At 47.9% G+C, this 27,445-nt stretch overlaps 1 protein-coding gene across 1 annotated transcript in view; it reads right to left on the bottom strand.

Annotated features, from left to right (window-relative positions):
* The window catches only part of ASPA (aspartoacylase), an 83,687-nt gene extending 69,731 nt beyond the window's left edge, over positions 1-13,956 (bottom strand). Inside the window, exons 1-2 of the mRNA XM_029611356.1 lie at positions 13,540-13,956; positions 6,623-6,818 (exon numbers count right to left, since the gene is read on the bottom strand). Coding sequence (XP_029467216.1) covers positions 6,623-6,818; positions 13,540-13,781 — 438 coding nt within the window. The 5' untranslated portion in view covers positions 13,782-13,956. The remainder of the gene's footprint in view (positions 1-6,622; positions 6,819-13,539) is intronic.
* Between the last annotated feature and the right edge of the window lie 13,489 nt (positions 13,957-27,445).

A 27,445-nucleotide genomic window follows, 5' to 3' on the forward strand; every position in this document is an offset into this window, starting at 1 on the left:
ACTCTTAGTAGCATGGAGTGGGAGAGAGCCCAGGCCCAGATCTGTGCCGCCTCCTGGCATAGAAGGAAGGAGCCTGTGCCCCCTTGCTTGTTGAGGTACCACATCGCTGCCTGGTTGTCGGTCTGAATTAAAACTACCTTGTTGGAGAGGCAATCGAGAAAAGCCAGTAGGGCATATCGAATTGCTCGAAGCTCCAGGAAATGTATCTTGTGCTTTGCTTCTTGTTTGGACCAGGTTCACTAGATTTGGAGGTTGTTGACATGTGCTCCCCAACCCAGATTGGATGCATCTGTTAGAGTAACTTGAGGTTCTGGCGACTGGAAGGGTAATCCTGTCTGAAGATTGGACTCCCTTGTCCACCAAGCTAGTGAGAGACATAGCTGGCTGGTGACTTGGACAATGTGGGACATGGGTTGACTTGACTGGGACCACTGGGACTTTAAAGTCCACTGTGTTATCCTCATGGCCAGTCAAGCTATTGGCGTGACATGAACTGTAGATGCCATGTGACCCAAGAGGATTAGCAGAAGACGAGCTGTGGTTGTTTGATGCGTCTGCACCTCTTTGGCCAAGGTTGTTAATGAGCAAGCTCGGTTGTTTGGGAGGAACGTTTTGGCTTGGAGAGTGTTTAGATCTGCTCCTATGAATGAAAGGGTGCGTGAAGGAGACAGATGTGATTTTTGGTAATTGATTAGGAATCCTAAGTAGGCGGATGGTGAAATGGAGGGAGTGGAGCACCTCCTGCCAGGATGGGCCTCTGAGCCAATCGTCTAGATATGGATAAATGTGAACGTTCTGTTGGAGATGAGCTGCGACGACTGCGAGGCATTTCGTAAATACCTGGGGTGCTGACGCTAGTCCGAATGGTAGCACCCGGTACTGGTAATGATGGTGGCCTACTACAAACCTTAGATATTTCCAATGAGGTGGGTATATGGCAATGTGGGCATAGGCCTCTTGGAGATCTAGAGAGCAGAGCCAATCTCCTTGTTGTAGGAGACAGGGTTACCATTCTGAACTTTTCTCTGCAAAGGTGCTTGTTTAGGGCACGCAGGTCTAAAATAGGACGAATGCCTCCTGATTCTTTTGGTATTAGAAAATACCGAGAGTAGAACCCCTGACCCCACTGCAGTCGAGGCACCGGTTCCACGGCGTTGGAGTGCATAAGTCAAGAGCTTTGTCTCGAGAAGCAGAGAGTGACTGATGGAAGCTACCACCGGACAAGGAGAGGAGTTGGGTGGTAGGGTGAGGAAGTTTAGATGGTAACCCTGGTTCACCACAGAAAGGACTCACTGGTCTGTAGTAATTGTGCGCCATATGTTGTGGAAAATGTACAAGCGCCCTCCTACTGGAATGGTGGAAATTTGAAGGTTGGCTTCTGCTCTGTAGAAAAGTCAAAAACCCGATGATGGACCCACCTGCGGGCCTGTTGGGCTTTTGGAGCCCTGGGTTGTCTAGGCTGGCCTCTCTGGGAAGCTCTGGTCTGCCGAGCATGGGACGGAGGCGGATAGTACCGATGTTTATAGGAAAATTTTCTAGGATCACGTCTGAAAGACCTTTTGGCCTTGGCTGGAAATTCCAAAGGAAGAGAAGAGAGTTGACGCAAAGTGTCATGATGGTGTTTTAATTGTGTAACTGTCTCTTGGATTTTGTCACCAAATTATCTCTGGTACATGGAAGGTCTGATAACCTCTCTTGGACTTCCTGGCATAGGTCCAATTTGAGCCATGCCCAGCGCCTGGCACTCTTGAGGCAGTGTCAAAAACATCATATGCTGCCCTTGCTTCATGCTTTTCAGCATCTAGACCTTTCTGAAGGATGGAGTTAAGGCCTTCTTGATACTCATCCGGTAGGCTTTCAGAAAATTCCTGGACCTTTTTCCAAAGATTCCTGGAGTATTACATCATATAAAGCTGATAAGCTGCTATCCATGTCAATAGCATGGAGCCATGGAAAACTGTGTCCAAAAAAGTCCAAGGACTTTTGTTCTTTAGCTGGAGGGGCAGAAGTATGAGGTCAAGATCTTTTGAACCTTTTCTGAGCAGACTCAACAACAGATTGGTTGGAATGTTGGCTTTTTTGAAACCCCAGTGCTGCCTTGGCTAAGTAGATGGCATCAGTTTTTCTATTTATTGGTGGAACTGTGCCTGGGTGTTCCCAGTTGCGTTGTAGCAGATCAAGGAGCCCCTTATGAATTGGAACTGCCATAACCTCTTTAGGTACATCGACAAATTGTAGCACCTCTAGCATTTTGTGCCTGGCATCCTCCTCCATTTGTAATTTAAAAGGGATGGTTTCATCCATCTCCTTGATGAAGTTAGCAAATGTAAGATCTTCTGGGGGTGAAGGCTCTGACAGGATCTCATCCGAGTCTTGAGTGTCAGAGGAATCACCCCATGGATCATAAGGTGCATCTCCAGCATCTTGAGGGCGTTTAGATGGAGGTATTAGTCCAAATCCAACCGGATGTCGAGGTGGCACCGATGGAAAGGATGGAGGCGATGAAGGCATCAATGGCATCGGTGCTTTTGATGGACGTCGGGATGGCAGGAGACCTGATGGTCCTGGAACTGGCTCCGGCATCAGTAAATTCTGTTCCTCATCGGAGGATATCGGTATCGGTGATCTCGGAGGTGCCAATGGCATGGCAGGAAGCAGTGCAGATGGCAATGCACCAATAAGGACATCGAGACGGTCAAACAACGGAGCCAGCATGCCAGCATGGTAGGCATTGGTGCCGGTGGAGACTGGAATCCTCGAAGTGCCTGGAGAACTGCCTCTTGGACTATCCTGTCCAATTCCTCCCTAGAAGCTGGCATCGGTGGCACAGCTATTGGGGGTGGAGGCTCAGAAGGCATTGCCAGAGGGTCCACATGTATTAGTGGAGTCTCGGCTCCCAGCACCGATGCCAGTGGGGAACACCTCAATGTCCTGGGTTCAGAAGGGGATGGGGCCCCTTCTCCCCGGGACTTCTTTGTCGGTGGTTCCTTCGATGTCAATGGCTTGCTGGTGGAGGCATCAATCGAAATGTCTCGGTAACGTTGGTTCTCTCGATGCTCCGTCTGGATCTTCTCCGGCACCGAAGAAGAAGACGTTGATGCCTTCGAACGTACTGAGGATGGTGAAGGAAAGTCATTGACTCGATGTTGCTGAGACTTCGACGGAGTCGATGAGGACTTACGACTCTGTGTTGCTTTAGCTGGATTAGATGGAGATACTCGCTTAAAGAGAAGCTCCATCTTTTCCAAGCAGGCCCTGCGGCCTTTTGGCGTCATTTGGGCACAGTTAGTGCACTGTTGGACATTGTGAACGGTGCTAAACATAAAACACACACATCGTGAGGGTCCGTAATCCACATCGTGCTTGGGCACTTACGGAACCCGGTTGCCATAATTTTTTTAAAATATAGGCAGCGCACGGTCGGTGGCCATCAGGCACCGATGAAAATGGACTGCCAGGAACCGACCGCGAGGGATGAGGTAAACTTACCGGCATCAATGGGTATCAGTGGTCGATGGGGGATCCCGGGATAGGGTAAAAATTTTACATTTTCAAAGTTAATTTCCATGAGGAAAAAGTTGCGAAATTCTCAGAGTTCCAAGATCCACGAGGCTACTGCTGCGCGGAAAAAAAGAGACTGAAGGGGGACCCCTGCTGGATGCAGGGTGAGGGGCATGCTCAGTGTTCCGTAACTGGGCTCCATCCTGATGTCACCCACATGTGAGGACCACCATCCTGCTTGTCCTGGGAGAAAAGCACTGTGTTACCCTGATATAGCTTTGAAAATGACCTCATAAACATACAAAACATACACTAGTGGGGAAATATATATAGAAAGTGCCTTGCAATCTATTAGCCTATACTGCAACCTCACTTCCACTGCTGAGCAGATGCAAACTCTTATCTGCAGTTCAATCTCACCTACATTCCCTCCCACATGACACAAGCTAAAGAAGACAGGCACACACAAGGCAAAATAAGCCAATGAGAAAGACCTTTGTCTAAGAAATTCCTAAAGTACCTGAATGTAATCCGCTTTGAAGTGCCGAAAAGTGGGATATTAAAAAAAAATCAAATCAAAATTGGCGAAGTAACACACCTGCACATTTGTTGGCTCAGCACTTTGAAATGGAAGCAGTTATACAGTAAACCAGGGGTCAGGAACCTTTTTGGCTGAGAGAGCCATAAACGCCACATATTTTAAAATGTAATTCCATGAGAGCCATACAATATGTTTAAAACTAAATACAAGTAAATGTGTGCATTTTATGTAAGATCACACTTTTAAAGTACAATAAGTCTCTGAAAATATTACACCAGGCCTTAAGACACCAATACATCTCCTATTAGGAAAACGGACCAAGTCAGGCTGCTATAGAGTCCTACACAGAAACTACACGCCAGCAGAAAACCTCACCTGAATCACGTGCTGTCCCTCACCTAACATAGAATAAAGAGACCAAAACGCATAACAAGAAGCATGCAGACAAAAACTGAATTGGAAACTGCAACAAGCCAGAGTCTCTGTATGCAGTGTAACAAAGGAAAAAAGAAACATCACACATCCTTATAAAACAAATCAAGAAATATAAAATCATCAGCAGTAAAACTGTACTAACAAAAAGAACATATTTCGAAACAGCTGATGAGTGGAATATCCAATAATTAAAAACTCATATAAAACATTTCCAGATACCAACAAAATATTTCAAAATAGCAGACACAAAGATCCAGTAATGAAAAATAATAAGGATACAAAAATTTTTTTGCTCTGCATACCTGGGAACGTTTGATATCCAGGTGTCCTGAGATTGTTCTGAATTAGCAGGAGGTGGGGTGGTTTGCTTGGAACTTTCTCCTCTCTCAGTCACATACCAGCGCTCTCTCTCACACTGGCTCTCAATGACACACCTATACACACATGCTCTCAGTCACTCACATATACAAATGTTTTTTCTCTCTCACTTATATAGGCTCTTAATTACACATTTACACACATGCTGTCTATCTTTTCACGCTTACACACACACAGGCTTTCAATCACATAAATACATGCTGTCTTTTTCTCTCACACACAGACTCTCATTCACATGCTTACAAACATGTCCTCTCTTTCTCTCATTTACACACAGGCTCTCAATCACATACTCACATGCTCCCTCACCTAAATCAGCTCTCAATCACACACATACACACATGGTCTCTCTCTCTCATTTAAACACAGGCTCTCAATCACATACTCACATGCTCCCTCACCTAAATCAGCTCTCAATCACACAGACACACATGGTCTCTCTCTCTCATTTAAACACAGGCTCTCAATCACATACTCACATGCTCCATCACCTAAACCAGCTGTCAATCAGACACAGACACACATGATCTCTCTCTTACTTATACACACAGGCTCTTAATCATACATACACATGATCTCTCTCACACACAAAGGATCTCAATCATACACACATACTCTTTCAAACAAACAGGTTTTCAATTACAAACTTACACATACAGGTTCCCAATGGTAAACTTACATTCATGCTCTCTCTCTCACAGGCAGGATCTCAATCACAGACATACTCTCTTTCACATATACAGGCTCTCAATCATTCACATACATGCAATCTCTCACTCACACACACAGGATCTCAAACACACATGCTTGCTCGCTCATTCATTCACTCTCTCTCTCCCTTCCCCCCCCCCCCCCCCCCGGGAACTCGCGGCAGCAGCAGCCACCTCCCAACGCTAACCTCCTTCATTTTCAGCCCTCGCGGAGGCGAAGGCGGAGTCCCATCGGCCGCGGTTGAAGATTTTCATTTTCCTCCGAGCCGCGCTGCAGTTTTCTTCCCGTTGGACACTAGCGTGCCTGCGCGGGTCTTCCCGCGCAGGCACCCGATGCTCTCCACTTCCTCTTCCGGGCCGCGGGAAGAAGAGAGCACCGGCGTGCTCTCTTCTTCCCGCGGCCCGGAAGAGGAAGTGGAGAGCATCGGGTGCCTGCGCGGGAAGACCCGCGCAGGCACCCAATGACTCCAGCACTGGCACCCGGCTGACACCCGATGACTCCCGCGCAGGCACCCGGATGACTCCAGTCGGCGTGCTCTCTTCTCCTCCCCCCCGCGGCCCGGAAGAGGAAGTGGTGAGCATCGGGTGCCTGCGCGGAAGAAGAGACCACGCTAGTGTAGTCTCTTCTTCCCGCGCAGGCACCCGATGCTCTCCACTTCCTCTTCCGGGCCGCGGGGGGGAGAAGAGAGAACGCCGGTGCCGCTGACTCCAGCTGTCCTGCCGTGTTCCGCCCGGGCTGACAGCATTTTAAGCCCGGGCGGCGGAGGACCGGGGAGCAGCTGGGTCAGCGGGGAACCGCGAAGTATGGCGACACTTGTCTGCGAGCCAGATGCAGCCCTCAAAAGAGCCATATCTGGCTCGCGAGCCACGGGTTCCCGACCCCTGCAGTAAACCATAGATTTATTCAACAAAATAAAGCCAAAGATTACTGTAGCAAAAAGGGGAACTCTGAGGTCTGACTTTTGAGCAATTCCCTTTGCTGTTTCTCTGCGAGTATTCCTCCAGTACAAAAACAGCTGTAAATTGGACAAGTACTTTAGATAAGTTCTTACTTTACCTTGATATAATGAAACATCTGGATTGTGAAGTCATCATTTGAATCTTCAAGAATAAGAGTGCCACCCATGTTAGAAGTTGTGTTGTGTAGATCAAATATAAGGTCATAGGCATCATCACTACCTTTGGGGCCAAATATTGAATTGATTTCCTGGGCCCTTCTTACCTCGTACAACATATCTTCAGTCACTTGTTTACTATTAACATTGGTTAAAAAAGACAATAATTAACCAGACCAGTTTTCTCTTGGATATTTCTTTATGGAATATAGAATTAAAAGGCAACTGTTGTATATTTTTTTAAACCCTGTAATATGTATTAAAACCGGTGCGATATGTATTGTATACAGGAACATCGGTATAGAAAAAATAAAAATAAATAAATAAATAAATAATTTGTCATAGGAAGCTATGGTTTGGGGACCAGCATGTGTTTTAAAACTTAGACTTATCTACTAAACTTTTTTCTTGTTGATACAGAATGGAAAATAAATCAAAAAAGTGAATTTTAAATGCCTGGAGTGTGCATCAACTAGGGGATGAGCGCACAAGTCAGCTTACACACGCCCACTGTATTTTCAAAGTTCTGATCCATCAAGCTCAGCATCCTATTTCCAACAGTGACCAATCCAGGTTACAAGAACCCAAACATTAAATAGATCCCAATAAATGTGCATATCTCGCCGTGCGCAAAGATACACACTATTTTATAAAGTATGTGCATGGGTTTTAAAATACTCATCTCAAGTGAGAGAGGGCGAGTTCAGCCTGACACTCAATATATGCACCATTCTAAGGGGACACTTTGATTTGGGGTGAGTTTTCGGGAGGTAGGTTGGGGTTTGGGTGGTGGTGTTACAGAAACATTCAGGAATATTCATTGTAAAATTGACATCATTTAAAGAATTTTAGACCTTATAAGTGATAAATTCTAACAAGAGGAGTTAACTCTCCCTGAATCAAAGTGCCCCAATGAATTCCAGAGCTTAATTGTGCATTGAGTGAAAGAATTTTCTCTGATATGTAAAAGTAGTAATTTGTTTTAAATGTTCTACTTGATAACTTCATGGAGTTCCCCCTAGTCCTTGTATTATCTGAGAGTAAATAACCGAATCACATTTACCCATTCAAATCCCTTCATGATTTTATAGACCTCTATCATATATCCCCTCAGCTATCTCATCTCCAAGCTGAACAGTCCTAACCTCTTTAGCCTTTCTTCATAGGGAAGCCTTCCATGTCCTTTATCATTTTGGTTGCCCTTCTCTGAGCCTTCTCCAGTGCAACTATATCTTTTTTGAGATGCAGCAACCACAATTGCACACAGTATTCAAGATGTGTTCTCACCATGGAGCGATACAGAGGCTTTATAACATTCTCTGTCTTATTCACCACTCCCTTCTTAGAATTCCTAACATTCTGTTTGCTTTTTTGACTGCTACCACACCCTGAGCTGACAATTTCAATGCATTATCCATTATGACGCCTAGATCTTTTTCTTGGGTGGAACTCCTAATATGAAATCTAAAATCGTGTAACTACAGCATGGGTTATTTTTCTCTATATGCATCACCTTGCACTTGTCCACATTAAATTTCATCTGCCATTTGGATGCCCAATCTTCCAGTCTCACAAGGTCCTCTTTCAATTTATCACAATCCACTTGTGATTTAACTACTCTGAATAATTTTGTGTTATCTGCAAATCTACCCCTGCATGCGCTGAGCCTATTTTGCATAGGCTTGGCAGTGCGCGCAAGCCCCGGAATGCATGTATGTCCCGGGGCTTTCAAAAATGGGCATTCCAGGGGCGATCCCGAATCCTCCAGCACAGTGGCCTTGCTGGAGGTTCGCGCACTGGCAGCGACAAAAGGTAGGGGGGGGGGATTTAGGTAAGGCTGGGGGGAGGGTTAGATACGGGAAGGAAGCGGCCTCGGAGGGAACTGGGAAAGCCTCTGGGCCTCCCCTAGGGCTCGGCGCATGCAAGGTGCACAAGTGTGCACCCCCTTGCACGCACTGACCCTGGATTTTATAATATGCGCACGGGTGTATATTTGTGCGCGCAGGGTAGCATGCACAAATGTACCCCGCGCGCGTAAGAAGAAAAATCTGCCCCATTTTTATTAATTCCTTCAAAAAAATGTAGCAGACTTGAGAAGCAAGACTTCCCTTGGTTAAATTCATGCTGGCTGTGTCCCATTAAACCATGAGTTTGTTCTTTAGAATAGTTTCCACTATTTTTCCTGGCATTGAAGTCAGGCTCACGAGTCTATAGTTTTCCAGATCACCCCTGGAGCCCTTTTTAAATATCGGAGTTACATAGGCCACCCTCCAATTCTCAGATACTATGAACGATTTTAATAATAGAATTTAAATTACTAGTAATAGGTCTTAAATTTAATTTTTTTTTGTTTTTTCAGAACCCTGGGGTTCTCTGTTCCCAGAAGTTTTACAATCTAACAGTATAATTTACAAAGTTTTTTTTTTCTCATAGACACAGAATGGAAGAAAAAGCTTTAATAAATCGGGCCCTAAGTTTGTTCCTAAAACAATAAAGAGTGAAGTGACTTGGCCAAAGAAACAAGAAGCATCAGCAGAATTTGAACCCTGGCTTCCCTAGTTTTCAGTCTGCTGCTCTAACCACTGGACTACTCCTCCTTCCAAAATAATGGCTTCCTATGGTTACTGCAGTGTTTATTTATGTTCATATTCACATTACATTTTTCTATTCCACCCTCCTCCTAAAAGGATCCAGAGCAGCTTATAACATCATATCAGACAATAAAAATGAGTTTGAGAGCTGCATCCTGCTTTTTTAACTACAAGAGATCATTACAGATCTTGGCATACACAAAAGAGATGCAATTGGGATGGAACTGAGAAAAATACTGGAGGCTGTGCATGATGGTTCTCTGGTGTGAGGTGCAAGGGAAGAAGTAAGATTTTTAGAAAAAACAAACAGACATCCCTGAGTGCCATCTGGGCTTGTAGCAGTTTGACAGGAATAGGACACACTACAATCTCTTCAGGAATTACTGCAGGTAACATGATCTTTTTAGATTTGCAGTAACCCTCCTAAAAAATTTTTGGAGGACTTGAGCAATTATCCATAATGGATAGGGCATTAGCCAATAGTTAATGTGCCAGGGTTATCCACTGACAATAAATATCTTATCCACTGTGAAGACTATGAGAAGCTAAATACTTTAATTTATGTATTATAAAAAAAAAGGCAGCATAAACATTATCTTCCAAGAATACCAATCATATTGCTCAGAATCTAACTGAACTTTCTGTTTAGCAAACATTCTTAAATTCGAAGTAAATCTACCTAAAAATGTGCGGGCTCGTGCATGGAGCCCCGCAACCAACCTGGGGACGGGCATGGGTGTCATCAGGACTCCCTCTCCACACTGATACATTCTGATGGCTTTGGCCTCCTTCGTTGCCCAGCGTGCCAGTGATGTTTTGGGAGCAATGGATGACTTGAGCAGTGGGGGATGCTGGTGCAGGTATGATGACACCTTGAGCGCTATTTAATCCATGGTCCAGCGCGCTTTCCCTTCTTTTCCCCACCCACCCATATGGTTTCATATAATTATATAACATTTTGCTAAATGTCTGATGTTTAAAGCTTGGTGGAGTTTGGGTATGATTTTTCCTCAGTTGCATGGGGGTAGCCAGTCCTTGTATACAGTCATTTTTTCTTGACAAAATGCAATGTTTGTTAGACGATAACTTGTCATTTATATTGTCACAGCAAGGGCAGGTACCCGAGCTAATAGTGGTAACAAGATAGTGGTGGCTGACAAGGGAACACCTTTATGGCGAATGGAGGGTTTGGTTATGCTTCAGACGTGTGACTCACTTGCTTGGTAGCAAGGCAAGAGGCTGGCTGGAGAGGATCGTGGCCTTGCTCGGTTTCACGGTGGGTGGCAAAAATTGGGGACATACCCCCGGTACTGATTACACAGCTCGGGTACAACTTTTTTAACTGATATATATATATTGTTGTTTGAATAAAGCTGCAACTTGTACTGCCAATTATTTATTTATTTATTTTATTTAAAGGTTTTTTTATACCGAGGTATGGCTAGGTGCCTTCACCCTGGTTTACATGTACAACAACCAATTACATTTGACAGTAAACATTTAACAGTAACTGAGTCAGATAAAAAACTTGTTGCAATAAATCGTAACATTTTAAGCAGGGTCTGTCAGTTGGGTGAACAAGGTAAAAGGGACAGTAATAGTGGAAAAGTCAAGAATTAATCTTGTTGAGACTTGTATAATTTCGTGCCATGATCAAACTGGAGGAAGGTAGTCAGAACAGATTGGGGGTTTTGGTCCCGGCTCCCAGACTTATTTCTGTCACCTCATTTTATGTACGTAAGTCTGCCTTGAAAATTTAGGATAAACAAAGTATGGCCCTCCCTACATAAGAATATAAGAACATGCCATACTGGGTCAGACCAAGGGTCCATCAAGCCCATCATCCTGTCTCCAACAGTGGCCAATCCAGGCCATAAGAACCTGGCAAGTACCCAAAAACTAAGTCTATTTCATGTTACCATTGCTAGTAATAGCGGTGGTTATTATTTGTCAACTTAATTAATAGCAGGTAATGGACTTCTCCTCCAAGAACTTATCCAATCCTTTTTTAAACACAGCTACACTAACTGCATTAACCACATCCTCTGGCAACAAATTCCAGAGTTTAATTGTGCGTTGAGTGAAGAACTTTCTTCGATTAGTTTTAAATGAGCCACATGCTACCTTCATGGAGTGCCCCCTAGTCTTTCTATTATCTGAAAGACTAAATAACGGATTCACATCCATCGGTTCTAGACCTCTCATGATTTTAGACACCTCTATCATATATCTATATCCCTAAGCTATTATAAAATTATAAAATTACCTTCATAGAGAGTCAACTCGGGGGAGGGGGTAGATATTCAAAAGATAGCTGATTATCTAAGTTAACCGGATTGACAAATCTGGCTTAGATGGGTTATTCAGCAGCAGAAAAATGCTGCTGAATATCCCCATAGAAATTGCTACTTAGATGGATAAGTTATCCATCTAAGGCTGAATATTACTATAAATAGCGCTGTTCCAATCCACCCATTGCCCACCCACAACTTATCGGGCTAACAGAGTGGCTGCTGAATATAACCGGATATTCAATTGTTGCTAGATAGCTGGATAAGGCCTACTTATCTAGCTATCTATCATCTGAACATCACCCTCTGTGTGTACATTAGAGATGTGAATCGTGTGCCCGATCGTCTTAACGATCGGGTTCGGCTAGAGGGGGGAAAAAATCTGATCGTGGGTGATGTGAATCGGAATTGGTTCCGATTCACATCGTTATTTTTTTTTAGTGAGGCCCGACCCTTTAAAATTAACCCCTTACCTTCCCCCCCCCCCCCAAACCCCCCCCCCCCAAAACTTTTTACGATTACCTGGTGGTCCAGTGGGGGCGCGGGGACCGATCTCCCGCTCTCGGGCCATCGGCGCTATTTTGGCTGCCACTCAAAAATGGCGCCGATGGCCCGATAAAAAAAAAAACCCACCCGACCCTTTAAAAACGACCCCTTAGCTTCCCCCACCCTCCCGAGCCCCCCAAAACATTTTAAAATTACCTGGTGGTCTAGTGGTGGTCCCTGGAACGATCTCCCGTTCTCGGGCCGTCGGCTGCCACTCATAAAGATGGCGCCGATGGCCCTTTGCCCTTACCATGTGACAGGGTATCCGTGCCTTTGGCCAGCTCCTGTCACATGGTAGGAGCACTGGATGGCCGGCGCCATCTTTAAATACAGCGGCGGCCATCTTTAAAGATGGCGGCGGCCATCTTTACGATGCCATTGGCAGCCATCTTTAAAGATGGCGCCGGCCAGCCAGTGCTCCTACCATGTGACAGGGGTCGGCCAATGGCACAGGTACCTTGTCATATGGTAAGGGCAAAGGACCATCGGCGCTATCTTTATGAGTGGCAGCCGACGGCCCGAGAACGGGAGATCGCTCCCGGGACCACCACTAGACCAGCAGGTAATTTTAAAATGTTTTGCAGGGCTCGGGAGGGTGGGGGAAGCTTAGGGGTAGTTTCTAAAGGGTCGGGTGGGTTTTTTTTTTATCGGGCCATCGACGCCATTTTTGAGTGGCAGCCAAAATGGCGCCGATGGACCGAGAGCGGGAGATCGGTCCCCATGCCCCCACTGGACCACTAGGTACTCGTAAAAAGCTTTGGGGGGGGTTCGGGAGGGTGGGGGAAGGTAAGGGATTCGTTTTATAGGGTCGAGGTGGGTTTAGGGGTGCCGGTTTTCCCCGCCCTCCCCCTCCCCCGATTTACGATTTTTCACGATAAATCGGGGGAATTTCTATTGTATCGCGACTCTTAACGATTTCTGACAATTTAAAATATATCTGACGATTGTTTTAAATCGTCAGAAAACGATTCACATCCCTAGTGTACATTGCACACAGACCAAAGCAAATTTGCATGTATAAATTCACTTTGAAACTCGTCGAGTAATTGGCTGAGTGCACACACACATTCACTGGTGTAAAATTATACTTCCTCTTTGCAGGGAGTAAGTTATGTGTGCAAACTTTTTAAAACCTAAAATAATGCAAGTGCCACTTGCTGCCTCCCAGAACACCTGTCCTCAGTACGTGGAAAAAGTGCACAAAAGAAACGAGTTACATGTGTGCTTTAACATACACTGAGCGCAGGTCAATTTTATAACAGCCATATGCACCCATAAAACTGGGCTTTATGTGGGTAAATGGCTTTGAAAATAACCCCCACACTGACATTATAAAATTCTGATGCACATAAATATTTGTCATCTCGTAGCACTCAAAGAAATTAGCATTTTTGACATTAAAACAATATCTGAAAGAAGAGTATTTCTTACCTAAGATTTTCAGTGTCAAACACTCTGTTCAGGTCACAGTCAATATACCGAGTACATTTCTGCACTGCTCTTGGATTGGTGAGAAAAGGTCTCACCTCCATGCCTGCTCTTTGGATCTCGGCTCCATTCTCTAGCCAGTACTTAACCAGCATCACTCCAGACAACTCATTACCATGAGTCCCTCCAAAGATAGCAACCCTTCGCACAGGAGCGAGCTCGTGATCAGCATGGCAGGAGGCCATCGCACTACGGGTCTTTAAGGAAGTGTTGCAAACCAAACCAGCAATGGTCTTGAACGACTGCTTCTGGGAGACATCAGAAACAAAAAGGTACGGATTTCTCTCCAACAGACTGCTCTGCCAAAGTCAGAAGTGAACTACAGCATGTTTACAGTTGTCTAACAACTCTTGGGAGATTTCGTCACTGTGCATGGGCGTTACCAAAGTGGCACTCCTACTGGAAGCCAGCCCTTCCCTTACCATGTTTGGGTAGTAATGTACACACATTAGTCAAAGTTACAGAACCATGTGCAGACGCGCCTCCTATACTTTTTATGTTAATCAGAGGGACTATACAGTGCACTGCCATCATTACTTGCTTAACATGCATTTTCTCTGTAAATTAATAGCTATATTTCTTTACTGTAGCTGAAATGAATTCCTAATCTCTATTATTGTAAACTAATGAATGAATCTATGCAAGGAATAAATGTTACACCTCAAAGTCATTCATATCATATTGTTAGTAATCTGCATTCTTACATGCAGAGTGAAAAATGTGAAAAGGGCAAAGGATAATGAAAGGCAAAAGTTAGACTCTAAAGCTTTTTTCACTAAATTCTTAGAGGTGCTGGGGCAGGAACAGGATATTTAAATTGTTCTGAGCCCTTCTGCTAAAAACATCATATGCTGTAGGAACAACAATCATCAACTAAAACTAGAGTTACCTTGTCAAATGTCATATTTTTCAGATATCATGTACCTCCCACAGGGATGAATTTTACTTATATTACATTTATTATAATCAGACTGTGCAAATTACATATTATGCATATTCTCTTCCCAGTTTTAAACACAAATAATTCAGCATTTTGCATACAGAGTGGAGGAATCCTTGTGACCTTGGGCAAGTCACTTGACCCTCTATTGCCTCAGGTACAAATTTACTGCCTGATTCACTAAGGGCCTGGTTTTAAAAAGCATTTACATATGTAAAACTGGGTTTTACTCCACTAAGCAGCCTTTTGAAAATTGCTAAAATGTATGCCATCGAATTGTCCATAGGATTTACTCGCGTAAGGGCACTTTACTTGAGTAAATGACTTCTGAAAATTGTTCCGATAGTAGTTACATTTACACATGTAACTCCTTTGAAAATTCACCTATTTGACTTTTCTCCCATTCTGTGTCTATGGGAAAATACCTTAGATTGTGAGCATTTGAGGATAGGCAGTACCTGAATGCGATCTGCTTTGAAGCATCAAAAGGTGGAATATAAATGAAAACATAGAGGTAGATCTTAAATAAGTATGCGCGCGCGTACTTTTGTTCGTGCAACCGGCGCAAACAAAAGTACGCCGGATTTTATAAGATAGGCGCATAGCCGCGCCTATCTTATAAAATCGGGGTCGGCACCGCAAGGCTGCGCAAAATCGGCAGCCTGCGTGCGCCGAGCCACGCAGCCTGCCTCCGCTCCCTCCGAGGCCGCTCCGAAATCGGAGCGGCCTCGGAGGGAACTTTCCTTCCACATCCCCCCACCTTCCCCTATCTAACCCACCCCCCAGCCCTACCTAAATCCCCCCCTACCTTTGTTGTCCCCTCCCGCCCCTCTTACAAAGCCCCGGGACTTACGCGCGTCCCGGGGCTTTGCGCGCGCCGGCGGCCTATGCAAAATAGGCCGCCGGCGCACAGGGCTTTTAAAATCTAGCCCTTAGTCTATTTGCCTAAAACATAGCCTGCAAAATTTATTTTAATTTTGTGCCAAAAATTTTACATAAATGTTCTAAAAATGTGTAAAATATTTTTCTATATCTTATACTACAAGGATCATTTAAAGGTTTTTTTGTTGAGGTAAATTACTACAGACTATATTATATTATAGTTGATTATTTTAAAATGTTAGATAGAAAAACCTTATAGTTAGGAGGTACTAATGTGGAATGTGAAAATTATCTAGGAATCTGATTTCAGCAAACCAAATGGGCACCACATTATAGCTGTTCATGTTCAAGGCAGCTGCTATGTAGTAGCTATATGGAGGAGGTGGCCCCCCACTGAAAACCCAGCACTGTCTGACGTATAACTCTGGTCCCTGTGTTGCTCCTGCTGCTGTCTGCCTTCCATCTGCAACAGTAGGAGACATGTTTCTGAAGGAATGAGTCACACAGATAGGGAGGACTCTGACCCTGCTTCCTCTGCAATATTAACTATAGTAATGAAACTTTCAAAGCCACATTCTTTAGCTCTGTCTGGATCTTCAACACAACAAAAACATTCAAAAATGTATACATTTAAAATGCTACATATTTGAAGTCACACTCCAATTTTATAAAACTGAAAAATACAATTACGTCTTTCTAATCAAGGTCTCTCCAATTTTATGAAACTGAAAAATACAATTAGGGGTAGATTTTAAAAGCCCTGCGCGCGTAAATCCTCCTGGGATTTACACGCGCAGGGCCCATTTTAGCAAGCCCCGGGACGCGCTTAAGTCCCAGAGCTTGCTAAAATGGGCGGTCCGGGAGGGCGTGTCTGCGGTGCGGGGGGGTGTCCGGGGGCGTGTCTGCAATCCGGGGCGGTCCGGGGGCATGGCCGAGTGCCCCGACACAGCGGCCTGTGTCGGGGCCTGGCCAGCCGGCGCGCGTAACTCCATCGAACAAGGTAGGGCTGGGGGGGGGTTAGATAGGGGAAGGGAGGGAAAGGTTGGGGGGGACAAAAAAAGTTCCCTCCGAGGCCGCTCCGATTTCAGAACGGCCTCGGAGGGAACGGAGGCAGGCTGCGTGGCTCGGCGCATGCAGGCTGCCGGTTTTGCGCAGCCTTGCGTGTGCCGACCCCGGATTTTAAGATACGTGTGGCTACGCGCGTATCTTTTAAAATCTGGCATACTTTTGTTCGCGCCGGTTGCGCAAACAAAAGTACGCGCGCGCACTGTTTTTTAAAATGTACCCCATAATTCTTTCTGATCAAAGTCTTAGTTTAACCTTGCTTTTTTAAGTTGTTAAAATCCAGTTGTAGAGCAAGATCCAAAATTCAGTCCCTCTCTATCTTCCATTCCATTTAGACACCAACTGCTATTACTATTTATTTATTTAAGTTTTTATATACCGGTGTTTGGAATAACTGTCACATTGGTTTACAAATAAATCAATGAATTATAACAAAGATATCAATGTTATAAAAGAACAATAAAGGAAATTAAAATCAAGAGTGAATAAAATGTAATAAATTAAGCAACAAAAATTAAGAACCTCTTATGTATTAATAATAAACTCATGCTCATATTTCAAACAAAAAATAAAAAGTACGTACTGTAAAAGAAAGAAAAACCTAAACTATTAATATCGTAGGTAATAAAATCAAATAAATCACTAAAATCTCATACGGGATATGAAATAATCAACAGTGATATGGTCATAAAAATTGTCAAAAAAGGAAACAAATATAGTTGTGATATTTATCAATGCTTTCTTTCTGGAAAAAAGGTACCAGTACTCACATGCAGGATGCATGTGGAATTTTTTTTTTGAGGGACCACAGGGCAAATCAAGCAAGTGAAGGAAAAAGTGATAATACTCAGTATGTTGCGATCCCGGATCGGCCCCGGGATCGGCGCCTACCCGCTCGCGGCCCCGGCACCAGCCCGCGTTCCTCGGGCCTCCAGGGACCTCCGCCACCGCAGCCCCGACGTCGGCCGACCTCACCCGGGCCTGCAAGCTTCCCTACCGCCGCGTTTCCACCTCGCCGGAGCAGCCGGCGTCCCGCGGTGGCTGGTCCCGCCCCCTAGGCGCACGCGCGCGCCTCTGCCTCCGATTTAAAGGGGCCAGCGCGGGAAAAGTCGGGGACTGCCTCCTATGACGTCAGACGCTGCAGGGCTACTTAAGCCCTGCAGTTGCCCCTCTTCTCTGCCTTGCAACGAGGTTCCCAGGGTTTCCCTGTCTCCAGTTGCTGCGTTCCTGTGTCGTTTGGCTCTGCTTGGCTTCTGACCCCGGACTGGCTTACGTTGACTCTTTGGCTCCTGACCCCGGACTGGCTTACGGTGATTCTCTGGCTTCTGATCCCGGACCGGCTTACGTTGACTCTTTGGCTCCTGACCTCGGACTGGCTGACGGTGATCCTTTGGTTCTTGACTCTGGACTGGCGAGCGACGTCCCTCCGGCACTCAACCTTGGACTCCATCTGACTCGGCCCCCGCGGGCCCTCCTAAGTCCCAGCGGCCGGGTTCCTACGGGCTCCTCCTGGGGGAACTCCGGCTTCCAGGGTGAGTCTCCTAAGTCCCAGTGGCCGAACTCCTACGAGCTCCTCTCGGGGGAGGATCGGCTTCCAGGGCGAAGATCTTCCCACTGCTGCTCCAGCGTCTCCTTCTTCCTCGCCAAGGCCCTTGGTCGCATAGGGCTTCCAGAGTCCCTCCTTCGGCCATCCACGAGTCTGTCCTTGCCGCCTCCCGGTCGGGGCCACTGCTGCAACCACCTTCAGCAATTCATCCTTCGGTTCCGATCGGCCCAAGGGTCCACGAATCCTACAGATTGCAAGGCCATGGACCCGGCGGACCTTGCCGGCCTCAAGGCTATTCCAGGCATAGCCCAGAAGCTGCAACAACAACAGTCCTGCCTCGATACCTTGATGTCGACCGTTCAACGCCTGGCGGATCATGTGGAAGGGGCCTCCGCAGCTCGCCCCTCAGCATCCTCGTCTCAGGCCAATGTGGGTTCCCCTGCCCCGGTACAGATGCCATCACCGCCACGGTACTCTGGAGATCCGAAGGCGTGTCGGGGATTCCTCAACCAATGCTATATCCGCTTTGACCTTCTGCCTGCGCAGTTCTCTACAGACCGGGTCAAGACGACCTACATTATTTCTCTCCTGGACGGGAGACCCCTGGCTTGGGCTTCTTCCCTTTGGGAGCGCCAAGACTCCCGACTGAATAACCTCGTACAGTTCGTCAAGGCCTTCCGGAGGATTTTTGACGAACCGTCTCGTGCCTCTACAGCTGCCTCAGAACTCCTCCAGCTGAGACAAGGCAATCGCCCCCTAGAGGAATACGCGATGGAGTTCCAGACCCTTGCCACCGAATTGGCCTAGGGGGAGGACAGCCTGCATGGGATATTCCTGGAGGGTCTTTCCCCACGGCTCCAGGACGAACTCGCGGCTCGGGACCTTCCGGATGACCTCCAAGGGCTCGTAGAACTGGCTGGACGAGTGGACCGACGCATCCAGCGCCGCTTCCGGGAGCGAAGGCCCGTCCAGGGGCCGGCTGCTCGTCGAACCACGCCACCTCGGGTCCGAGCTTCACCTCCTGCGGCAGCTGCCCTTCCGCCTGAAGAACCCATGCAATTGGGCCGGGGTCCTCTCTCGGCCGAAGAACGGAGGCTTCGACGCTCGCAGGGGTTATGTCTCTATTGCGGTGGTAAGGGGCACTTTCTGGCTCGCTGTACAGAGCGTCCGGGAAATGGCCAAACCTAGAGTCTAGTGGGGAGCTGACTCTAGGCAGTACCTCTCCGAACTCCCCATGTACCGTCCCGGCGAGACTCTGTCTTCCTGGAGGAGGGTTCGATACCCTGGCACTGCTCGACTCCGGGTCCGGGGGGAATTTTATCCTCCGAGATCTGGTACAACAACTACAACTCAAGGTCTCGCCTCAGGAGCCACCTTTGCGAGTATCATCTATCCAGGGGATTCCCCTTCCAGGGTCCATCACCACCCGTACGCACCCTCTCCAGCTTCAGGTTGGGCTTCTTCATAAGGAGGAGATCTCTTTCCTCATCCTCGAGAAATCCATTCACCCGCTCATCCTAGGACTGCCCTGGCTAAGGAAACATTCTCCAGTGATAGACTGGCACTCGCTTCAGATCACGTCATGGGGGCCAGCCTGCTCTCATCGTTGTCTTCCCGCTCGCCCGCTTCAGACACTTCCGCTTCTGGCAGCCCCGCTGACGGTGCCACCACAGTACCAGGCCTTCCGGGATGTCTTCTCTAAAGAAAAAGCTGAACTGTTATCTGAGCATCGTCCCTTCGATTATGCGATTGAGTTGCTGCCGGATACCACGCCACCTCGTGGTAGAGTCTATCCTCTGTCCCTGCCGGAGACCAAGGCCATCTCTGCCTATATTAAGGAGAATCTAGACCGAGGGTTTATAAGACCATCCAATTCCCCAGCAGGAGCCGGTTTCTTCTTTGTGGGCAAAAAGGATGGGTCTCTTCGGCCCTGTATCGATTACCGGGGCCTGAACCAGATCACCCGACAAGACCGTTATCCGTTGCCTCTGATTCCGGAACTCCTGGATCGTCTGCAGGGGGCCCGCATCTTCACCAAACTAGACCTTAGAGGGGCGTATAACCTTGTACGAATCCGGCCGGGAGACGAGTGGAAGACCGCCTTTAACACCAGGGACGGCCATTATGAGTACCTCGTCATGCCATTTGGTCTCTGCAACGCCCCAGCCGTATTCCAAAACTTAATGAACGAGGTGCTTTGCGACCTCCTGTACACCTCAGTCATTGTCTACCTGGACGACGTGTTGATTTACTCCCGGGACCTTGAGGAACATCGTCAACATGGGCGCCAGGTTTTGCTAAAGCTAAGAGAGAACCGCCTGTATGCCAAGCTGGAGAAATGCCAGTTCGAGGAAGAATCGTTGCCCTTCCTGGGGTACATCGTCTCTTCGACCGGCTTCCGCATGGATCCCGATAAAGTCGCCGCTATCCGGAACTGGCCACAACCGATGGGAATAAAGGCGCTCCAGCGTTTCTTAGGCTTCGCCAACTTTTACCGCCACTTTATCCCGCAGTACTCCACCTTGGTGGCCCCTCTAACAGCCCTCACACGCAAGGGTGCCGATGCCCGAAACTGGACTCCCACCGCCGTGCAGGCCTTCCCGGATCTTAAGGAGGCCTTCCTTCAAGACACCTGTCTCCGACACCCGGATCCCGTACGCCCGTTCATAGTAGAGGTGGATGCCTCCAACGTGGCGGTGGGGGCCGTCCTGTCCCAGATCTCCAAGGACGGTAGAGCGCGGCCATGTTCCTACTTCTCCCGTAAGTTTTCGCCTGCCGAGAAGAACTACGGTATCGGGGACAAGGAACTACTGGCAATTAAACTGGCCTTCGAAGAATGGCGCCAGTGGCTGGAGGGGGCTCAACATCCAATCATAGTGTATACGGACCACAAAAATTTGGAGTATTTGTCCCAAGCACAGAGGCTCAATCCCCGACAGGCACGCTGGTCCCTCTTTTTCAGTCGGTTAACTTCTCCCTTCGATACCGACCGGCGGCCAAGAATATTAGGGCAGATGCCCTCTCACGCACCACTGAGCCTGAGGACACCGCTGAGACCCCTCAGTACATTCTGGATCCGGCGAGGGTCCAATTGTCTGCCACCGAACTTGCACCCGCAGGAAAGACGGTGGTTCCTGTCCGCTCAAGGAAGAGGGTCCTAGCTTGGGCACATGACTCGCTGACGGCTGGCCATCCCGGGATCGCCCGGACTCTCGAGCTACTAACCGAGTTCTATTGGTGGCCCCGGGTAAAAGAGGACGTTCGTCTTTATGTCCAGTCTTGTCCCACGTGCGCGCAGCAAAAGCCGTTACCAGGCCGCCCCTGGGGTCTCCTCCAGCCACTCCCTGTACCCACGGAACCGTGGACTCACATCTCCACGGATTTCGTGGTAGAGTTGCCCCCGTCCCAGGGTAAGACTGTGGTTTGGGTCACTGTTGACCGCTTCTCGAAGATGGCTCATTTTGTGCCACTTGCCAAGTTACCGACGGCTCCTGAGTTAGCAGAACTATTTATCCAGCATATCTTCCGACTGCATGGTTTGCCTCTACATATTGCCTCGGACCGAGGGCCCCAATTCACGGCGAAATACTGGCGGGTGCTCTGCAGGAAATTCGGGGTTCAACTAGACTTGACCACGGCGTTTCATCCCCAGGGCAATGGCCAAGTTGAACGCACGAATCGAACTCTGAAAGCATTCCTCCAAGCCTTTGTAGGGGAGCAGCAGGACAACTGGGTTGCTCTTCTTCCGTGGGCCGAGTTCTCTTACAATCGCCATCGACACTCCGCCACGCTACAGTCTCCCTTCCAGCTGGTTTATGGAAAGGTTCCCAAGCCTCCGCTACCGTTACCAGGGTCTACCTCCTCGCCAGCGGCGCAACTGATGGCCAACCAGATTCATCAGCTCTGGCACACCACACAAGAAAAGCTCCACCGCGCCGCCGCCCGGTTCAAAGCCTACGCGGATAAGTCCCGGCGACCCGCTCCAGTGTTTCTGCCCGGATCAAAGGTATGGCTCAGTACTAAGAACATCCAGCTCAGGATCCCTTCCATGAGGCTAGCGCCTCGCTACATTGGACCCTTCCGAGTAGCCGAACGCGTAGGCGCGGTTTCCCACCGCCTACGTCTTCCCTCTACCCTGCGGATACATGACGTCTTCCATGTCTCTCTCCTCAAGCCGGTGGTTTTCTCTCGCTTTCGGCCTTTGCCTCCGGAGCCCACTAATGTCGCTTCTGATCCTGGAGCCACGTACACGGTTAAGGAGGTGTTGGATGTCCGGTTCCATCGCCATCACTGGGAATACCTCCTTTCCTGGGAGGGGTATGGTCCTGAGGAGAATTCGTGGGTGCCCTCGTCACACATCCTGGATAAGGACCTCCTTCGCCAGTTTCATTCCAGGCACCCGGACAAGCCGCGGCCCCCCGGGAGGGGGCGTAGGAGGGGGGGTACTGTTGCGATCCCGGGTTGGCCCCGGGATCGGCGCCTACCCGCTCGCGGCCCCGGCACCAGCCCGCGTTCCTCGGGCCTCCAGGGACCTCCGCCACCGCAGCCCCGTCGGCCGACCTCACCCGGGCCTGCAGGCTTCCCTACCGCCGCGTTTCCACCTCGCCGGAGCAGCCGGCGTCCCGCGGTGGCTGGTCCCGCCCCCTAGGCGCACGCGCGCGCCTCTGCCTCCGATTTAAAGGGGCCAGCGCGGGAAAAGTCGGGGACTGCCTCCTATGACGTCAGACGCTGCAGGGCTACTTAAGCCCTGCAGTTGCCCCTCTTCTCTGCCTTGCAACGAGGTTCCCAGGGTTTCCCTGTCTCCAGTTGCTGCGTTCCTGTGTCATTTGGCTCTGCTTGGCTTCTGACCCCGGACTGGCTTACGTTGACTCTTTGGCTCCTGACCCCGGACTGGCTTACGGTGATTCTCTGGCTTCTGATCCCGGACCGGCTTACGTTGACTCTTTGGCTCCTGACCTCGGACTGGCTGACGGTGATCCTTTGGTTCTTGACTCTGGACTGGCGAGCGACGTCCCTCCGGCACTCAACCTTGGACTCCATCTGACTCGGCCCCCGCGGGCCCTCCTAAGTCCCAGCGGCCGGGTTCCTACGGGCTCCTCCTGGGGGAATTCCGGCTTCCAGGGTGAATCTCCTAAGTCCCAGCGGCCGAACTCCTACGAGCTCCTCTCGGGGGAGGATCGGCTTCCAGGGCGAAGATCTTCCCACTGCTGCTCCAGCTCCATCGTCTCCTTCTTCCTCGCCAAGGCCCTTGGTCGCATAGGGCTTCCAGAGTCCCTCCTTCGGCCATCCACGAGTCTGTCCTTGCCGCCTCCCGGTCGGGGCCACTGCTGCAACCACCTTCAGCAATTCATCCTTCAGTTCCGATCGGCCCAAGGGTCCACGAATCCTACACAGTACCAGTGAGTACCTCCTCAAACTTATCTTTTCTACAGGGCTACTAGACATACGCTGACTAAAAAAAAATTAGGTCTTACCTTCGATAATTTTCGTTCCTGTAGAACCAAGGATCAGTCCAGACTCCTGGGTTTTGCCTCTGCACCAGCAGGTGGAGACAGAGCCAAACTTGTCAGGCTCTGCATATATACCAGGGTGCCACCCACAGCCTGTCAGTATAACGTAATATCAAAGCAGAAAACCCTGAACTGAACACTAACTAAAAACCCCCAGGAGATTAACTGGAGAACCCTGGGCTCACTGACCTGCTCCAAAAGAGAACCAAGCATATAGCAACCTGCTCCAAAAGAGAACCAAGCATATAGCAACTGATCTGTGTAAAGAAATCCCCCAATATCCTCGCAATTAACAAACCAGTGGACTCTCCGAAACTGAGAAATTATTGAGGGCGGGACTCTGGACTGATCCTTGGTACTACAAGAACGAAAATTATCGGAGATAAGACCTAATTTTCTTTTCCCTGTACGTACCGGATCCGTCCAGACTCCTGGGATGTACCAGAGCTGAGATTACTTGGGATGGGATCCGGAGAGGCCTGCTCTTAAAACGCCTGCTCCAAAATTGCCTTCCCGTGAACCCTGGACATCCAGATGATAATGACGCGCAAATGTATGCAAGGATTTCCAAGTTGCAGCTCTGCAGATCTCCTGCGGAGAAATCTGCATACACTCCGCCCAGGAAGCTGCCTGGGAACGCGTTGAATGGGCCTTGAGACCCTGCGGGACAGGTTTACCACAGAGTAAATATGAGGAACCTATGGTCTCCTTCAACCAGCGAGAAATGGTGGTCTTGGAAGCCATATTACCCCTTTTTGGACCCTGACAGAGCACAAAAAAGTGATCCGTTAATCAAAAGTCATTAGTCACCTCCAAGTACAGTAGAAGAGATCTACGGACATCCAACTTCTTCAGCTCCCTTGACACTGAATCCGCCCTCGGAAGATCCCCAAAGGCAGGAAGATCCACCGACTGATTCAAGTGAAACGAAGAAACCACTTTCGGGAGAAATGAGGGAACCATGCGCAGCGTAACCCCTGCTTCCGAGATCCGCAAGAAAGGCTCCCTACAGGACAAAGCCTGAAGCTCTGACACTTGTCTGGCAGACAAAATTGCCACCAGGAACACCGTCTTTAAAGTAAGGTCCTTAAGGGTTGCCCTTTTTAGAGGCTCGAAAGGAGGAGCACACAGAGCCTTGAGAACCACATTCAGATTCCAGGAAGGACAAGGAAACTTCAAGGGCGGACGCAGCTGAGATGCCCCCTTCAGAAAACGGTTCACATCGGGATGCGCCACCAGGGGCCTTCCTTCGAGAGACCCCCGAAACCAACCAAGAGCCGCTACTTGCACCCTCAGAGAACCACAGAAAAGCCAAAATAGCTGAAACGGATGCCCGGGTAGCATGAATTGAATGCTCAACGCACTACGATTCGAAGACCTTCCACACGTGTACGTACGCCAATGAAGTTTATTTAATTATTTAAGGTTTTTATATACCGGCATTCATGATATACTCTCATCATGCTGGTTTACAGTTAAACAGGGGTGCATAGTAAACTTCAAACAAGAACTATAGTGCAGAAGAAAGCAGTTACAAATAACAAGGAAGAATAAACTTGGAGAGGAGGGAAAAAAGAAAAGGTTAACAGTAGTTAAAAATAATTACAAAGAGCTGAAATTGAGCTGGCTGTGTTATGAATGTTGATGTTGTGGGACATTAGTTGGAGTCCGGGAATGCTTGTTTGAACAGCCAAGTCTTAAGTCTCTTCCTGAAGGTTGGGAGGCAGGGCTCCTGTCTGTGATCGGGAGGGATGGAGTTCCATAATAGTGGACCAGCTGTAGAGAGGGCCCTGTCTCTTAAGGTAATATGTATAGTGGCTTTGGTTGGGGGTACCTGGAGAGATCCTCTGTATGCATCTTTGGTGGGTCTTGAGGAGATGTGTAAGAGGAGAGGTATTTGCAGGTCAATTGTTGCTTGTTGATGGATGATTTTGTATATAAAGGAAATGGACTTGTAGATGATTCTATAGTGAACTGGCAGCCAATGTAGGCTTTTTAGGATTGGAGTGATGTGGTCTCTCCTCCTGGTGTTTGTCAGTATTTGTGCTGCCGCATTTTGTACCATCTGAAGTGGTTTGGTATAGGAGGAAGGGAGACCCAGTAAGATAGAATTGCAATAATCTATCTTTGAGAAAACAATTGCCTGAAGGATCGTTCTGAAATCCTGAGAGTGGAAGAGAGGTCTTATCCTTTTCAGCACTTGGAGTTTGTGGAAACAGTCTTTGGTAGTTTTGTTAATATAAGCTTTCAAGTTCATCCAGTTGTCAATTATCACTCCTAGGTCTCTCACTTGAGTGGTTGGTGGGTTGCCTGGATGAGTAGAGGTGATGTTACTGTTCTCTGGAGAGATTAGCAGGAATTCGGTCTTGGTGGAATTTAATACTAGGTTTAGGCTGGTGAGGAGGCGTTTGATTTCTTGGTGGCAGTTTTCCCAATGATCTAGTGTTTTCGAGTAGGTGTCTTTAATGGGGATCAGGATCTGAATATCATCTGCGTATAGAAAATGTTTTAGATTGAGGCTGGTGAGGAGCTGGCATAGCGGTAAAAGATAGATGTTAAAGAGCGTAGGAGACAGGGAGGAACCCTGTGGGACTCCTACGGTTGAGTCATAGCGTGATGATTCTTTGTTTTAGATTTTAACCTTGTAGCCTCTATTGTTGAGGAAAGTTTTAAACCAATTAAGTGCGGTGCCGGTAATTCCTATGGAAGCTAACTGGTTTATGAGGATGGAGTGATTGACAGTGTCAAAAGCTGCCGAAAGGTCCAGTAGAATCAGTAAGAAAGATTGACCTTTGTCGAGGCCCATGATGAGGTAGTCTGTCAGGGAAATGAGGAGAGATTCTGTGCTTATAGCTTTGCGGAACCCGTATTGGGAGGGGAATAGGAGTTTGTTATCTTCTATGTAGTCCGATAGTTGAGTGTTCACTAATTTTTCCATAATCTTTGCTATGAAGGGAAGGTTGGCGATCGGGCGGAAGTTATTAGGGTCTTTAGGATCAAGATTAGGTTTTTTTTAGTAGGGGTTTGAGTGAAGCCAGTTTGAGGTCATCTGGGTAGAATCCTTGGGAAAGAGAGCAATTAATGATGTCCGCCAGTGTTTTGGAGATGGAGTCAGGAATTGTCAAGAGGAGTTTGGTGGGGATGTGGTCCGCAGGATGAGAGGAAGGTTTCATTCTCCATAATACTACTTGTATCTCCGTGGAAGAGATGGGTTCGAAAGCTTCAAGACGGATGGTTTTGAAGGAGGGATGAAGTGAAGTCGAGTGGGAGGAGGTGTTGGAGGGCAGCTGTGTTAGAAGGCTGGTAATTTTGTTTCGGAAAAATAGAGCAAGTTCTTCTGCTTTGGTTTGAGCTAGATTGCTGGGAATTTCTGGGGGGTTGATTTGTGTAAGGCTAGATACGTAAGCAAAGAGAGCTTTGGCGTCGAAGACCAGGTTATGGATCTTAGACGCGTAAAAGTCCCTTTTTGATCTTAAGTTTGAGAACTTGTATTGGTGTAGGGTAAATTTGTAGGCGGAAAGTGTACTGGCGCATGGGGCTTTGCGCCATTTGCTCTCTTTCTGTCTTAAACTTTGTTTTAGCTTTCTAAGTTCATTAGTGAACTATGGTTGTCTTTTGGAAGCGTTTGAGTGAGATCTTTTTGTTGCTAGTGGACAGAGCTTGTTAGCTATAAATTCTGTGGTGTCGTTCCAGGAACGGAGAGCAGTGTTCGCATCGGTGAGGTCTATAAGGGGAAGTTGTGAGGCCAGGAGATTATTAAGGTCTTCTGAGGAGCATGATTTTCTGTAAGGAAATGAGGGTGAGGGTACATGGGGGTGTTGGTTTCTTTCAGTGAGAATGAAGTAGAGATAACAGTGTGGTCTGACCAAGGAACTTTCTTGCAATTGAGGAGAGATGCAGGCTTGA

The sequence above is a fragment of the Rhinatrema bivittatum genome, chromosome 8 (assembly GCF_901001135.1).
Source record: "Rhinatrema bivittatum chromosome 8, aRhiBiv1.1, whole genome shotgun sequence".
Lineage (NCBI taxonomy): Eukaryota > Metazoa > Chordata > Amphibia > Gymnophiona > Rhinatrematidae > Rhinatrema > Rhinatrema bivittatum.